The 17,461-nt window shown below is 39.4% G+C and overlaps 1 protein-coding gene across 2 annotated transcripts in view; it reads right to left on the bottom strand.

The window, feature by feature from the left end:
- Positions 1-17,461, bottom strand: part of DNAH8 (dynein axonemal heavy chain 8) — a 328,361-nt gene that overhangs the window by 173,697 nt on the left and 137,203 nt on the right. For both annotated transcript variants that reach the window (XM_007972725.3, XM_038006035.2), the window contains 9 exons: positions 17,078-17,277; positions 13,702-13,855; positions 12,089-12,252; positions 10,823-10,925; positions 9,692-9,796; positions 9,146-9,307; positions 4,934-5,158; positions 2,038-2,210; positions 188-366 (listed from right to left, as the gene is read on the bottom strand). In XM_007972725.3, the coding sequence (XP_007970916.2) occupies positions 188-366; positions 2,038-2,210; positions 4,934-5,158; positions 9,146-9,307; positions 9,692-9,796; positions 10,823-10,925; positions 12,089-12,252; positions 13,702-13,855; positions 17,078-17,277 (1,465 nt within the window). The remainder of the gene's footprint in view (positions 1-187; positions 367-2,037; positions 2,211-4,933; positions 5,159-9,145; positions 9,308-9,691; positions 9,797-10,822; positions 10,926-12,088; positions 12,253-13,701; positions 13,856-17,077; positions 17,278-17,461) is intronic.

Raw genomic sequence — 17,461 nt, 5'->3', positions numbered from 1 at the left:
TGTTGAACCATAAGAATTGTTGATATCCAGCCATTTTTGACCTAGAAAAATGGCAATATCATATGGATCAACCCATACTAATGTTGATTATGTGAGACTGCATCACTTTGGATTTATATCAGAAAATAACATTAAAGGGCAATAAAAATAAATTCACCAAAAATAATCTATATTATTTGACACTTGCCTTTGAAAATCCTTCCTAGGCCTCTGAAATCCATTTGATCCGAGCAGTTGAACACGACCACATATTTTCCCAAACACCTTCCCATGTCTTTTGTGGTTTCTGTTTTGCCAGTGCCGGCAGGTCCCGCAGGAGCGCCTCCCATGTTCATGCCCAAGGCCTGAGCTAATGTGATATAGCATCTGCAAACGTTCATCCAATAAAGCACTGTGAGTATGGGATGACACGTTACAGGATGGCGCAAGCAAAAGTCCAGTGCGATTGAAATGGGCCTGTTTATTTTAGAGTCTGAGTAGCCCACATAAAAGAAGTGACTAAACAAGGTTAGGGTACTTGATATTCAATAAAAGTACTACAGTGAATCCAAAGACTTCTTGAGACAAATTTCCAAACTCCTCAACCCTGACTTAAAACCTTCAGGCCTTCCTCCCATTACAGTCAGGAGAACCAAATGAGCAGTGTTGTGTTGGCAGATGTTTAACAACTGGCTCTCCAGAAAAACAAAACAAAACAAAAAAAAACCTGGTTTTCATGTTTGCCAATTTCTATTGTATAAACACTTCCACTGTGGTCAATGGCAAGCTACCAATGTGATATCACAAAGTCGGGGCAAAATGCACATAGACAGAAACCAGGAAAGGCCAGGAGCGGTGTTTCACGCCTGTAAGCCCAGTACTTTGGGAGGCCGAGGCGGGCAGATCACAAGGTCAGGAGTTCAAGACCAGCCTGGCCAATATGGTGAAACCCCCTCTCTATTTAAAAAATACAAAAATTAGCCAAGCGTGGTGGCATGCGCCTGTAGTCCCAGCTACTTGGTAGGTAGAGGCAGAGGTTGCAGTGAACAAAGATCACGCCACTGCACTCCAGCCTGGGCGACAGAGTGAGACTCTGTCTCAAAAAAAAAAAAAAAAAAGAAAGAAAGAAACCAGGTAAGCACCACAGACTGATGCAAGTCAGCTCCAGCACACCATTGTAAATAAATAGTTTCACTATGAAATAATTCACTCATTTAGAAAAGTGCAAAGAATACTAATATAATAAATCTCTTTGTATCCATGATCCAGTTTCTGTTGTATTTGTTTTGGATCTAAGTAAAACTTAGTAAAGATCTTAGTACAGCTTCATGAGACATGATGCTTAATATGTAAACACCAGTAGAAGAGAAAACACTGACAAATTTATGTTTCTATGGCACTGGGCATATAAAAGGGATAGGTTCAATAAATCAAAAGGAGGCTGAAGATGTAATTTGATATAATTTCACCTGGAGGCAGCCCTACTTAAAGTAACAGTGGCACTAAATATTAAATAACCCAATTTAAGTCAATTCTAACAACATTTATTGAATGTTTTCTATGCACAGCATACTTAACTGGGTGTCATGGGATAAAAAAGATCTAATAATGGCCTAGTGTCATATAATGGAAAGAATTGTGATGGGATCTGCCATTGACTAATTATTCATATTGGCCATGAAAATGTACTTTAGGTATCAATTTCCACATCTGAAAATCCAAAGACTAAATTACATGATCTCCAAAGTACCTTCCTTCTTGGCAATTTTAACTTCTTTTGGGATTCTAGGAATATTTTTCCACTTGCAATCTAAAATTCACCATTAAATTACAGTCAACATTCAAGCTTGCTTTTATTCTTTTATCTTTTTCTACTTCATAAAAATTCAATGCACATGTATATTTAAGTGGTTATTTCATTGTTAGGCTGACTTTAATGAGCTAGCATATACCCAGAATGACAGAAATCTGCTTTTGTTAATATTTCAAATGCAACTTTAAATAATGTTAAGCACATTTTAAAATTACAAAATAAAAAATAAAAACTGTGTTTCCTACCTATCTGTTAATGGAGTGATAACAAGGCGATCAGTACATCCCAGAAATTCATTTTGGTAAATAAAATCAACATCTGTAATAGACACTACAGTTTGATCCAAATCTTCCTTAAAATAAAATCTACTCTGTTTTAACCATTCAAAATCAGTAGGTGATCTGATATGCATTTTTACCTTAAAAACATAAAATACAAAAAAAGTTATATACTGAATTGCAACAGCATAAAACATAAGCATGTGGACAGTTTTTTTATTCACTCTTGGATGAACTGATTCTTATTCACTTAACAAATATTTATTGAGTTTCTTCCTGTGCTTGACACTGTGCTAGGTAAACAAAGACAGAGATGGTTCCAGGCTTCCAGAGCTCACAGAAAAGAGCAAAAGGCAAACAGTGAAACAAATCATTGCAATAAAGTACAAAGGGCACCACCACTGAAATTCAGGGCTCATGAATACATGGAGCAGAAGGACCTAACTACTCCAGGGTATCTGAGAGAGGCACTCAGAGGAAGAAAACATCTCAACTAAAACCCAGATAAATAGTAGGAATTAGCCAGGGCCACCGGGAGTGGGGAACAAAAGGGATAATGAGGGTGTGGGAAGAGTAAGTGCTATAGGCAAATGCCCACAAGATCTGATTGGCATCCTCAAGGAACTGAAAAAAGGTCAGTACAGCTGGGAGACATCCTGGGATCTAGAGAAAGCATGAGAGTTGAGGCTTCACAGGGCCATGGGAAGGGGTTTCAGAATTGTCCTCATGGCAGTCGGAAGTCACTAAAGGGTTAAGCAGGGAAACACATAGTTATATATGCACATGTCTCCCTGCACCAGCACTATAGCCAAGCCACCCAATCCGCCTAGTCATCAGCATATACAGGTGAGGCAAGAGGTACTGGGCTCCCGTGGCCATGGATGCAAGCTCTAGTACCTGGTCCATTTGAAGAGAAACCAGGTAAGCAACCTTAGGAACTCCATTCCATCACAACCACATTCTGAGAAGCTTCTTGACTTTCCAGTGAAACGTGAAACACCAGTCCTGCCCATTCAGAGGAATCAACACAGGAAGTGGTAAGTGGTCCCCTTCACTAAACCCAGTAGACCCACTTTCAGGTCATTCAGTTGACACTAAAAAATGGACTTGTGGCTACTATACAATGCTCAGATCTCCATCTGACCAGGCCGCCACACACCTTGCTATTTACAGTCCTGCTTTTCGTTATTGTTGTTTGCTGTTTGGTCATGATCTTGCTTCCTCCTTTAGTTAAGGACTGGCTTCCCACCTAAAGCACAGTTTGTATTCATCACCTTGAGTTACTTTCAGGTAACACGGTCTGGCCCCACCCCCAGGGAATGCTCTGTAACACAGGACTCAAGGCCATGGGGATGCTCTCGGCCAGCTACTTTCAACCATCTGTTAAGATGGTAAGGAGGAGGTGGAGAAGAAAAGAATAGTTGATATATTTATTGAGTTCTTGCTGTATATCAGGTTGTTCTAACAATTGTACATGGAAAAATAAAATGCATATATGTTGGCCATGAGATCTCATTTAGTTGGGATGCAAACAGTTCAATGGTGATTAAGATAAAAGAAAACGGTTTCACAGTTTTCCTTATGTACAGGTTTTTTTTTTAAATCCCTTCTGGATGTAAAATAAAGTTTGCTCAGCACTTAATTTTAAAAGAAATTTCTTTTACAGGACTTCAGTTTTAGGAGCCAGTGAGAGATGTATAGACAACATCCTCAAATGTATGCTGACAGCAGATACAATAATGAACTCCATACTAGTGCTTCTTGAGGTGGAAGTCAATTAAAGGCAAAGTATAATGGTAATTGCAATTAGTAAAAACTAGTCTGTGGAAGGCCAAAACAATATAAGTGTGCAGCTTTCTGATATTAGCTTAATCCAGAGATAAATCCTAGAGCAGTTTTTCCTCAAACTTCAATATGCATATGAATCTCCTAAGAATCTTGATAAAATGCAGATTCTGATTCAGTAGGTCTTGGATGGGAGGAGGGAGGCTGGAGATTCTGCTCTTTTCACCAACTTCCAGGTGATACCAAAGCACTGGTCGGCATGTAATACTTTGAGAAGCAAGGATCTGGGTTGCAGGGGGATGGATGGATTGACTGGATGTCCTTCAAGTAATCTTCAATAAATATAACTTATCTGATCAGAACTTTTGATAAAAGTTCGAAACAGGTAGTCTGTGATCACATTCTCTAAAACAGGACCCAACCTGTATGAATTATGTGTGTCTGATGAAGGAAAGAGATACCTTTAAAATGTATCAAATCAAGTAGACTAAAGCAATAGGAGTTTAAATGGTAGGTAAGGATTATCAAACAGCGGCATTTCAAAATTACCTGGGGCTCCTACCCTGTAATAGAAAATCCTTCCTTTAGGAGAAGTTGGCCTTGGTCAAGGCCACCGGTTAGAGTCCCATTTCTAAAGGAATTCAAACACTTACCCTTCTTAGTCCCACCCTACAGAACTTTGCCCAAAATCAAGCCCATGATCACCATCAACTGGATGAACAGCCGTGAGAGTTCTCTGAAGCCTGATTCCGTTCCATCTGTGCTCCTTTTCCAATCGACCCAGCATAGCTTATGACCTAAATTATATCGTGTTCCTGGTTATTTGGTTTAATGGAAAATTAGTTGGTTCATATCACATCAGATGGTTCTAGACTTTCAGAGTGCCAAATGAATACATAATATGGTTGTGTAAACCATACAATACAGATATACAATATTGTGGACATGATATTGACGACACAGTTATGAAAAAGGACCAAGTAAATGGAAAGTTCATGTAAGTTAGGCAACATATATAATTCTTAACTGTTCATTATTAATTAATACACCAAATTAAGAAAAAAAAAAGATGCCTTACCAAGTCATCAAATATATCTCTCTGATGCACATGGATGGTAATTAGAGTTTCGAACTTCACTCTATCAAACTTGCTTAGATCATGTGTTGTCTGACTAATGAGAGTATTTAGAATATCCAAAAATTTCTGATTGGTCACTTGCATGATTTTCCTGTCATCTTTTGCATTATGTAAAGCCTCTTCTGAATCATGTGTCCACAACATCTGAATTCCCAGAAGTCCAACCTACAGATCCAGCAGAAAAATATTGAAATTTACCAAATATTTAAAGCATATCTGCAACACAATTTGGTGGTCGCTTATTCACATTTTAAACTAAAAATCACATTGACTTGCATTTCTTCACTCCCAAAGGAGGGAAACAGTTAAAGTTTTAACCATTAATATTTAATTATTTCATAGTAGATGGATTAATGATCATTAAAATACTGGCTACCATTTGTTGAACTAATGTGTGTAATAGAAGATGGTTAGGAAATTTTTCTACAGAGGGCCTGAGACTATTGGATATTTCCATGCAATGATTTTTCTTTCTCAAGAAAAGCAAAGGAACTCTTTATTGTTGCTTGTTCTTGAGCAGGGCTTCCCGAAGTTCTCTTTGCTCTTCTAAAAACAATACGCTGCCTATCTCCTTTCTTGATTGCTCCCTCTCTCTGATATCCATGTTTTTATCTAAGTCAACTTTTCTGTCTCTACACTTATCTATAGAAGAGAGAGGGAGACAGAAAATGAGAAGAGGAGAAGCTTGTATTCTTTGTATCCTGATGAAGGCATAAAGAAATTCTGAGAGGATGTCACCTTAGCCTACAATTTCTGCCCCAGAAAAGGTAATAAAAGTGGTCTGAGAATGCCCACCCTCACCCCTTCACTGAAATGGCTGTCTCTTCGGGAGCTCTCATTCACCCAGAGTCGAATGACAGATCCAACATCATTTAGACTAAAAAAGAGGACTGAAAGCAGGGTGAGCAGTATATGGATATTGCTTGGCATGGGCTCAACAGTGAGAAAAGAAAGAATAAAACCCTCTTTCTGTCCCTGCCTTATCAGGGACTTTGATACTTTTCCTGCTACAGCAGTGGCTAATCCTGGGGGCTGCAGCTAAAGATAAATGAAAGCACCTGGCTGAAGTGAGCAATGGGATCTGGAGAAAATAACCAGTGTCAGGAAGCCCCCCAAAAGCAAGCAGATTCTGGCCCTGTCAGCAGCAGATGATGGTCCAAGGGAGGAAATACAAAGAGAAAAATTACAAAAGCACAGCAGTTAAGGCTGCCTGACTTAAAGACGAATAGACCAGCAGACCCCAAAACCCACCGCATAATGGTGTCTATCCAATGGCAAGTCTTTATAATCATTATCTTGAGTCACCAAGAAGAGCTTAAAATTATGTTTTTATACTCAGTCTAAAAAGGCATGCGACTTACTGGTGAAAACCAGAGGACATTTCATTGAAAAACAAAACAGCAAAGAAAGAATGCTCATTCTCATCAATATTATTCGATGCCTATAATAAGCACATTAAACAATATGAGAAGGCACCACATGTTCTCACGCACAAATGGAAGCTAAAATAAAGCTGACTTCAGAGAAGCGAAAGCAGATTGGAGGACACTAGAGGCTGGGAAGGGTTAGGAGAAGAGGAGGATAGGGATGGATTTGCTAAAGGACATAAAATTATAGCTAGGTAGGAGGACTAAGTGTTAGTGATCTATACCAGTGGTCCCAGCCTTTTTGGCACCAGGGACCGGTTTCAAGGAAGACAATTTTTCCATGGACGGGGGTCGCAGGATGGTTTAGATTCACATAAGGAGCGCACAACCTCGATCCCTCGAATGCACAATTCAGTTCACAATAGGGTTCGCCCTCCTATGAGAATCTCATGCCGCCGCTGATGTGACAGGAGGTGGAGCTCAGGCAGTAATGCTCACTTGCCTGCCGCTCACCTCCTGCTATGCGACCCAGTTCCTAATAGCCCATGAACCCGTACCGGTGTGTGGCCAGGCCGGGTCGGGTCGGGCGGCGATCCAGTTCCTAATAGCCCATGAACCCATACTGGTGTGTGGCCAGGCCGGGTCGGGTCGGGCGGCGATCCAGTTCCTAATAGCCCATGAACCCATACTGGTGTGTGGCCAGGCCGGGTCGGGTCGGGCGGGGGTGGGATAGGGACCCTTGTTCTATACCACTGTAGGATAACTACAGTTAAGAATAACACATAGTTTCAAATAGCTAGAAGGAGGATATTGAATGTTCCCAACACAAAAAATGATAAGTGTTTGAGATGATGGATATGCTAATTACTCTCATCTGATCACGACATATTATATGTATCAAAACATCACTATGTGCCCCGTAAATATTTACAATTTTTATATGTCAATTTTTAAAACAAAGAAGAAAGGGAAAAAGAGCAATAAATATATAAATAAGGTATTGGAAGGGAATACACTAAAATATTAATAGCCGTAATTTCCAGGTGGTAGAAATATCGGAAATTCTTATTTCCACTTTGATTTTATTTGTACTTAAGTTTCGGGATACACGTGCGGAACGTGCAGATTTGTTACACAGGTAAACGTGTGCCATGGTGGTTTGCTGCACCTATCAATCCACCACCTATGTATTCCACTTTTATATTTTTTGCATTTTTCCAAATTTTTGCAGCAAGGATCCATTGCATTCAAATCTTTAAAACATGTTTTAAAAGAATATACACACACACACACACACACACACACATACACTAGAGAAAATCCTGAAACTAATCATCTTTCCTACTACATCCTGTCCAACTTCACCACTGTGCTGAACTTCCTCTCAACTCTCTATGTAATGCTAAATCCTCAGTCTAATTTAGGCTGAGCCCCTCCTTCAGGATATACACGGTCTGGAGAAGGAGAATATGTAGATTTAGTTTCAGGAACTCTTTGCTCAATTTAACAAAGTATTTTATAAAGCTTGATCACAAAGGTAATAATGCTAATAAGAATACTAAAGTTTCCCAAGGTGTTACACAATATAAAAATCACAGTATTATTCTCTCCAATAAAGGCTGATTCTATATCTGTCCTTCTGTGGTTTGAACAAATAATACATCATTTCAGTTGTCTTCATTTTGTGTGCACTAATTCAGGATTTGGAGCTCAGGTTGGGAGGAGTAGTTGGAGAATAAATATCATTTGGGCAAAAACTGCCTACATTTTCCTCGGATATCTCTTGCCTTTTATCCCATGCTCTCTCTGGCCAGATCACAAATTATCACTTTTCATTTCTCTTGAATGAAAGTGTAATGAAACCACTGGCACCTGCTCCAACCCTGGCTTCTTTGAGGTCTTCACTTTCTAAAACACCAGTTGCATGAAAAAGCCTCTCAACAAATTACGTCCATTTTTAATCACTTGAAGGGAAAATTAAAGACAAGATGGATTTCATGTCAAGAAAAGGTATGTTCATTCCCTTTACATACATCCATATCTATATCCATATCATATCTCTGAATTGGTGTGTATATATATACACGCACACATACACACGCACATACACACAGATGGTCCCCAACTTTCAATGGTACAACTTAACGATTTTTTTACTTTACGGCAGTGCAAAAGCAATATGCATTTAGTAGAAACTGTACTTTGAGCACCCATACAACCATTCTGTTTTTCACTTTCAGTGCAGTAGTCAATAAATTATATGAGATAGTCAACACTTTATTATAAAATAGGCTTGGTGTTAAATGATTTTGCCTAACTGTAGGCTAATGTAAGTGTTCTGAGTATCTTTAAGATACACTAGACTAAGCTTATGATTTGGTAGGTTAGATGTATTAAATGCATTTCTGGTGAATGATATTTTCAACTATGATGATTTTGTTGGGCAATAACCCCATCATAAGTCGAGGAGTTGCTGTATACAAATACACATACACACACACACACACACACTTACATATGTTATCTATTAGACTCAATGCATGTATCCTTAATTATGGGAAAACAGTGGCATACCCTCTTCTGAGAGATGGGATGGGTTGGTCTAGAATGGTCTAGGTTGACAAGCAGGTGGTTGGGAGCTGAGGCTAAAATGAGTGTGAGTAGGCCACTCTAACCTAGTTCAAAGCTACAGTTGCCTCACACCATCAGGCCAACCACCTCCTAAGCATCCTTCCCCTTTATTTCCATTTCTTTTCACCATTACTTAAGCATTGTGTATTCTCACCTGTGCTGGAAAGTGGCTGAGGAATGGTAAGAGTTGAAATCCTGAATCACTGATTTGATAGAAAGCGGATCTAATTATATTATGTAATGATGACATCTGCATTTTTAACAAATCCAGAAGCCAAATCTCCACAGGACCTTTGGCCATAACAGAATTATCCAACTAAAACAAAATTACAAGGATATTATAAATTGATAATAATTTGGCATTTTTACATATGTTCCACGCACACTTAATAAATCATAGTACCCTATGCCAAGCAAACAGTTTCATATTTTATACAAAACATTTTAAATATGGGTAAAATCATCTAATACTATAGCTGGAAGGAACTGCAGGGATCATCTAGTCCAAAACTTTCGCTTCATAAATTACAAAATGAGTCTCAGAGAAGTTAAAGGATTTATCTAAACTAGTTTTTAACAAAGCCCAGGGCTGTAGAACGAGAACTCCCTCTCCTGTTTTTTTCCGTAAGAGAACTGCACTCTCCTCAACGTAAGTTTTTAAAGAAATTCTAATAACAAAATTTAAAGCAAGGTAAATTACAACAATTTTTTCTCCTTCTCTTGATATGACAGCCATGATGCGATCATAGTCTTTTGCATGAAATGTCACCTCATTGATGTTGTCAGATACTGCAGGGAGATGCGGCTGTAAGACAGGAAAATATCACACATGAGGCTGAACACAAAAGTCGCTAAGATGTTTTTAAAAGCTTTAATATTTTGTATCCCTGTTATTTACTTTTGTCTCAAAAAATAGAGAGAGACTCTGGTTTGACCCTTGACTGGCTTGGAGGCCTACTTTTTAAAATCAAGCCCTACAGAATGTTTTCTCCAGGTCCTGCAAACGACCCCCCTCATGCTATGCAGATTAGACTAAGGACTGTCACCTGCCACCAGATGGAGACTCGACCATACCGCCGCCTCCCTCCTCCCCACCCAGATACAGCTCAGTCCTGACCCTCTCTCCTAGCTCTACCTCCACCTTTCACAGAGTCTTTCCATTCTCTTTTCTCATTGTTACAAGTCCCTGGAAACCAACAAAGAACATTAGCCGTTTCCCAGATCCCCAAACCAGAACTGGCCCTGGGATAGGCCCTTCCGTGCCTCCCACTCTCAGTTTGCTATGGTTTTTCTTTTCCTCTTTCAAAGTATTGCTCTGGGAAATGGCTAAAAGCATTGGAGAAGTATTCAGAAAGGAAAAAAAAAAGGACGAATCCAAAATATAACCCCTATTTGGTCTAAGAATATTTAGAATAAAATACTCATAATGATAAATTCGATTTAATAAACACATACTGTGTGCTAGAGGTTTGCTATGCATGATCTCATATAATCCTCATGACGGTCCTGTGAGGTGAGAACCATTAATATCCTGATTTTACAGATGTGGATTGGAGGCATGGGGAAATTAGGAAGCCTGCCAAGGTCACACAGCTAGGAATGGCAGAGTCAGTGCATAGTCACTCAATACTGCTGGACTGCATCAGGATGACAGGCTCCAAATACACAGAAAATATGACATTTTATGATCAATGTAATTTGTAATACTGTTCTTTAATGCCTGCATTTTTAAGATTTTTCATTTAAGATTTCATTTAAGATTCTTCGCTTTTATTCTTGATTGTGTATGTTGTGGAAAAAGCAATTGAGATCACGGATTCTTAGATTATACCTGTATGGTGTGGGAATCACTGGCTTGTCCAAGAATTTCCAGGAGAACTGGATCAGATACAAAGAAGAATCTTGGAAATAGTAATCGTTTCTTCTCCAAATACCTTCCAATAAAGTCGATAGTATGTTACCAAGTGGTTTTTTTTCCCCTAAATTGTTATTTTTTTAGTCAAGACATAATCACTAACATCTTTGCTAAGATAATAGCAAATACCTAGAGTCATTTATTGCTTACCCCTGCAACGTTTGGTGAAAACCAAAGTCCATGCTCCACCATGGATGACACTTGGGAAAACAAGAGATTCAGATCAAAACAAGAGATTCCCCATCATCTGCTGTCCTCTCCTTTCTCATCAGATGCCCTCCTCTGACCTTTCTAAGACTGTTGGAAACCTCATGGCTTAAACCCAGGAGGAGAACAAACCTCATCTCCAAACCAACACATTCTGAGAGTGAAAGGGAGGACAACTAACCATTACGCCAGGACAGAGGCATAAACTTGGACAAACCAGGATGTATCATCACCCTATTTCAAACAGATTGAAAATGAACTGGCTTAAAAAAATTATCCTGATATCTACCCTCTTGTGACAGTAAAAATAAAATAAAAATGATCTGTGAATTTGTCTGATGAATTGTTCTCTTAGTGCATATTTCTATTCTATGCCTGCAGTGGCTTGAATGTTAGCCCTCAAAAAGACATGTCCACATCCTATTCCCTGAAATCCATGAGGGTGACCTTATTTGGAAAAAGGGCTTTTGCAGAGGGAATGAAGTTAAAGATCTTGAAGAGCCCTGAATCTGATGACAAATGTCATCATAAGAGACATATAGGAAGAGGAGGAGAAGGCCAAGTGAAGACAGAGGCAGAGATTGGAGTTATGAAGGCACAAGCCAAAAAACTCCTAGAGCCACCAGAAGCCAAAAGAGGCAAGGGAGGATCCTCTCTTAGAGTCTTCAGAGGGAGCCAGTACCTTGATTTCAGACTTCTTGTTTCCACAACTATGAGAGAATGAATTTCTGTTGCTTTCAGCCAATCATCTGTGGAAATTTGTTACAGCAGCCCAAGGAAACAAATGCAATGCCTTAACCACCCCCAAGTCAAAGGTGCCTTCCTCACAGAAAAGTTCAATCTACATGAAATTTTAAGTTCCTATCCTCACTTTAACCATCACTACCAAACCAGAAATGTAGTCAATACCAGTAAGTTTGGGATAAAACACTGTCACATACAAAATGATACATGATTTAAAAATTAAACTCTTACCCTGTGAGTGACTTCTGACATACTTCCAACTGCTCATGTAAATGAGGTAAAAGTTGTCCCATGGTTTCATCTCCAACACAGCAATTAATCACGTTGGGATTCTCATGAGCTCGCTGCATTATTTTTATCCAAGACTTGTCAATATTCTGAAAACGTTTTGCTTCCTGAAAATGAATCCACAGCCAGTAAAGATTAGCATTTGGATAACTGAGAAACAGCTAAGTCTTCACCTTGGAATTTTCTATAGTTCTTCAAACCAGCCTCTATTAGTCTCAGGCTGCATAATTTAAACAGACAGTTTTTTTTTTTCATTTGAATTAATTCTGAGCGACACAAACCCGAAGTTATAAAACTGCATATTAAAACGCTACTTTATCACAATGAGGCTTATTGCTTATTTGTTTCATTGCATTTAATATGTTTTTCAAAGTACCACATGATTAATTTGCAGAGCTATCAACTTAAAGTTCCAATCTAGTGTTTCAGCACCCCAGGTGTTTTGGTTTGATGAGCAAACTGAAGAAGCATGAAAATAATTTGATCTCAGGATCCTTGGAATAATTGCAGCTCAATAGCACCCCAGGGCAGGGGAAAAAAAGAAAAAAGACAGTAAAGCCACAAAACAAAGTTTCATTTCCATTTTCGCAAGTGAAAATTTTCTGTTTACTATGAATGATATTAAGCTTTGCACTCAGTTGCAAAAATGACTCTAGAAATTGGCATAATCTTTCCTCTTTTAAAAATAGAGTCTTCTGATTAAAAACAAAAATGATATATTTCAGTTTAATGTTTTAAAAATATGCCATTAGTACAAAGGAAATCAGTCATTAAACAAAAAAAAAAAACAAAAAAAACTCTTTTATCCTTGATTTTTAACCTATATAGACCCTGTTTGTAAATATGGAAGTTTAGGAAGAGCAGGCTTAGTTTTCTAAGAGCAAGGTTACCTTCATCGACTAAACCTATCAGTTATTATAGTTATTGGCATTTATTTAAAAGGCCCCAATAGAGCTGTTCTAAAGGTTTTGTTACAGCCTCCCAAGGCTGTTTTCTTGCTCCACAGTATGTTTCTGATCTGTTAGTAGTAGACTTACTAAGAATTAACAAAAGTTAATCTGTGCTTACAGAACATAGATTAATTTTAATACTACTCTCAGAGGAATATTATGAGGTTAACTCTTAGAAAAGATGAACTACTATAATAGTACCGCATTTGAATATACTTCACATCCTCAAACAACCTCGAGATTATTCACTGTTTAAAACTATGTGGGTTTCTTCTTTCTGCTAATCAGAGGTCAGCACTTTCTAAAAAACTTTTTCTGTAAAGGGCCAGATATTAAAGATTTTAGACTTTTTGGGCCATATAATCTGAGTTATAACTACTCAAGTCTGCTGTTGTGGTGCTAAAGCAGCCACAGACAATATATAAAGGAATGGATGTGGCTGTGTTCCAATAAAACTTTATTTACAAAAACAGGCAAGTGGGCCATAGTCTGCCAAACCCTGGCATAGTTAAGCTTTGACCATACGTCTTTGCAAAGACTTTTACAGAGACATATAGACAACATACACCAAATTATTTTATCAGTAATTACAAAAGTTGTATTTACCTGAGGCAGCTGTTTGGCAATATCTCCACCTACAAAGACGGCTTCAAGATAAACCCAAAGGTTCTGTACTACGAGCCACTCTTCAATTATATCTGAGGAAGTGGACAATTTATACACCCAATTTTGGATATTTTTTTTAAATGGAGCATTGTATCTAAAAGGTAAGAACAGAAAAGATCATGTTTCAAAGAAGATTCAGAAAATTGTATGGCCTTATCGAAGTAAATTACAGAAGAAATATTACTTTGGGAATGAATGTTTTGTCCTAAAAGGGCAGTTTCTAATAGATATTATACAGCTAATAAAAATTGTTGCTTTTTATGAATAAAACTCATATAACTATAGTGATTTTACTTATTGTTACCATATGTCAGTCACAGAATAGAAGAATGGGCCTAGTTTTTGTTTGTTTGTTTGTTTGTTTGTTTGTTTTTAGAGACAGAGTCTCACTCTGTCACCAGGGCTGGAGTGCAGTGATGTGATCTCGGCTCACTGCAAGCTCCGCCTCCCAGGTTCACGCCATTCTCCTACCTCAGCCTCCCAAGTAGCTGGGACTACAGGTGCCCGCCACCACACCTGGCTAATTTTTTATATTTTTAGTAGAGACAGGGTTTCACCATGTTAACCAGGATGGTCTCGATCTCCTGACCCCATGATCCGCCCACCTTGGCCTCCCTAAGTGCTGGGATTACAAGCGTGAGCCACTGTGCCTGGTCAGAATGGGCTAGTATTATGGTGCATAGGTCCAGCAAAGGAAATGTGCTGGTCACTTCTGGGAGTAAATGGCAAACAAATAATAAGGTAGTTTCCAAAACTTCTGTGAACCAAATCCAAGTGGGGACTGCCTGTGAGAGCAACACGTAAGACACTGTTACTGGTCCGTGGAACTATTGAATCTAGGGAAAGAGACCACTATCCAGGGATTTTCCTTTTATGAATGGTCTTGAAGGTTTCATCCAGCAAGAGACAGACTATCTCTAAAGGGACAGGACAAATCAGATCCCTAAAGATCAGGAGAGGGTTAGGTATCACCAGGTTCACCTGGAGAAAGATGACCACAAAGCCAGGGTCAAGCTTGAGATCTGATGTTCACTTACAGATGTGCTCTTCCCACCCACAGACAGAGAACTACACCAGGTACTACAACTAGTTTCTGCAGTGCTAGAGACCCAGGGTTGCTACCCCCATACCGCATGGCTCCTGTTTTTGGATCATCAGGACTTGCTGAAGTCTTTATGAGAATACAAAGGGTCCAGAAAGCTGAGCACAACAAAGGAAGACAAGAAATAGAATGGATGCCGTGGAGGAAGCAATGGGAGGCTACTGGGTAAAAACCCCAACTACCTACAGTTACAGCAAGAAGTCGACTGCAGCGTGTGGCAAGGGCAAGCAGTTTCAATGTGGTGCAGTGGCATTTGCTGGTGAGTGGCACTTGTTCACTAGGATCTTCAAACTTTTCTTGATCTAGGACAGAGTGATTTGAAGGTATTCACCTGTGGAATGGGTTTTTTTCTGGGTATGGTCCGACGCCTGAATACAACCCATAATTTGCCTGAAAGCCTAGGTTACACATGAAGTTACACAAGGAGTTGTACATAAATTGCTCCAAGGAGGCAGGTAATCCAATTGCTCAGGCAGTAAGAGGCATTTTTCCCAATACTCAGTTTATACTGTTTCCCGGGCCACTGGTTGAGAGCTGAAAGGCAGTCAATATGCCAAAAACAACTTCCAAATAAAGACATGTAAACCAGCATGGCATGGACAGGCATCTAGGGAGATGAAGCAACTAGATAGGCCAAAAATGGTTCTGCACAGAAAAAAAAAAAAAGTCATCCTTGATTGTGTATAACTTCTAAAGATGGAAAAGGGAGATCTGAAACAAAATCGAGCATAGCTAGTTTCTGTCCTTTGGCCAGATACCTGCAATTGTACAACTTTGTGTGGTCAAACCCACCATGTCCCATGAAGTCCCATGGAATCAGGGATCCACCAGGGAGTGTCACAATCCAGGCAACAGCTACAGTCAAGTCTCACCCAAGAAGACATACAGCTTCCTTCTGAAGTCACATCAAAGTAGTCCTAGAGATCCAGCAGGTATGACTCACTACTAGGTCGGTCTGTGGTTAGTTCTGGAACAGGCTTTTCAGACCTACTTGGCACTGCAAAGTTCTCTAGGAGGAGAATCTCCCAGAATGTGATGACTTCTTAGCTATCCTTATACTCTTTCTGGCAGGGCCAGAAGTTTGTAAACATTGAGTTTACTGATACACAAATAGGTATTTTACTAATCAGGTTATGTCCAAGTAAGTATGAATTTAAGAAAGCTTTCAAATCCTGAATTTCTTGGCTGCAGACACTGCCCAGGTGAATCTACAGCCCTTCTTCAAGAGGTTATCATCCAGGAAGTCAGATGGCAAAATCTGCATTGAACCGTAGGGAAACAGTAGCCCATGAAGTCTAGAAACTACTGAATATCCTATGGTCACGTTTGCCAGGATTCCCTGAAAGCAGAGGATGCATCCGAGCACCTTGACCTTTATAAATTCAACCAAGAACTCCCTGGACTGGCAGCTTTGTCATTATGCAAATACAAGACTGCCCCTGGAGCCAGAGGTCATGCAGGATGCCACTCACTAACCAGTGATTCCAACCTGGAAAAGGGATATTAGCTATTTCTTAGGTGTGTTAAGGTGAAGAATAGTTGAGAACTACTGCATAGTCAGCTAGAGGAATAGAGGTTGCCAGTGCCAAAGACCTGACAGAATATTTCATCTGACTAAGTCCTATAAGAATCTCCTAAAGCTGCACTCGAGATCATAGGTACCTTCGAGCTGGTCCGTAGTTCAATGATGAACAGGTGAACTCATTCAGACCATAATGGTCTCAGCCTCTTTTCACCATAAAAAATGAAAGTCTCTACGTAAGTGCCAAGCCACTAATGGGTAGATTGCTCTAGTGGTAGATTGCTCTCATGGGCGGCCAGCAGGATTTTACTGGGCCATTGGGTGAATGCTTGAACAGGATTAGCCAAGAGGTCAATGATGTCAAATCAGAGGAACAAAGGAGAGAAAAGATAAAATGAAGAGGTCATCTCAGTGGGGAGCCAAGACCTTCAGAGGACACGCTGCCAGTTTGGGGAGGAATAATTAGGATGGGGCCCACCAGGAAAAATAGGGAAGGGGAGATGAGTACCATTTAAGAAGAGATGGAGGCCATGATTATTAGGGGAAACGGGCAGTTCATATAGGGACAGACAAGATAGAGAGATTTAGTGCAGAATCCTATCCAATGTAAGAGCTTTAAAACTGAGCTTTTATTTGGAATTGTATAACCCTAAATATCCCATTTAAACCTCTCCCCCAAATTATAAAATTACCTGTTGCTGAGTAAGGACCCTAAGACCATTAAACTATCCTCCATCAAAGTGATAATTTCTCCCGATTCGGTTCCTTTGAGCAGGAGCTCTCCTTTTCCCTTAAATGCTGCAAAACTCAGATTTTGGTTGGTCCAATTCTCAATCACCTGAGTCAGCTTGGCTTCGATATCCTTCTCCTTAATGGCAGATATGCAAATATCCTTTGAAGGAAAAGCAAAGAATATGTCATGATGTTTTCAACTACAAATTAAGTGCATCACAAAATAATAGAATTTTTTTTAGCTTGAAAGGGACCTGGAAGTCACCCAGTTCATGTAGTCATTTTACAGCCAAGAAAAGGCTTCAGATCATTGTGTTGCAACTTGACACTAGAGCCTTATGACT

Source organism: Chlorocebus sabaeus, chromosome 17, assembly GCF_047675955.1.
Source record: "Chlorocebus sabaeus isolate Y175 chromosome 17, mChlSab1.0.hap1, whole genome shotgun sequence".
NCBI lineage: Eukaryota > Metazoa > Chordata > Mammalia > Primates > Cercopithecidae > Chlorocebus > Chlorocebus sabaeus.
The sequence above is the reverse complement of the archived record's forward strand: the minus strand, read 5'-3'. Positions and strand labels throughout refer to the sequence as shown.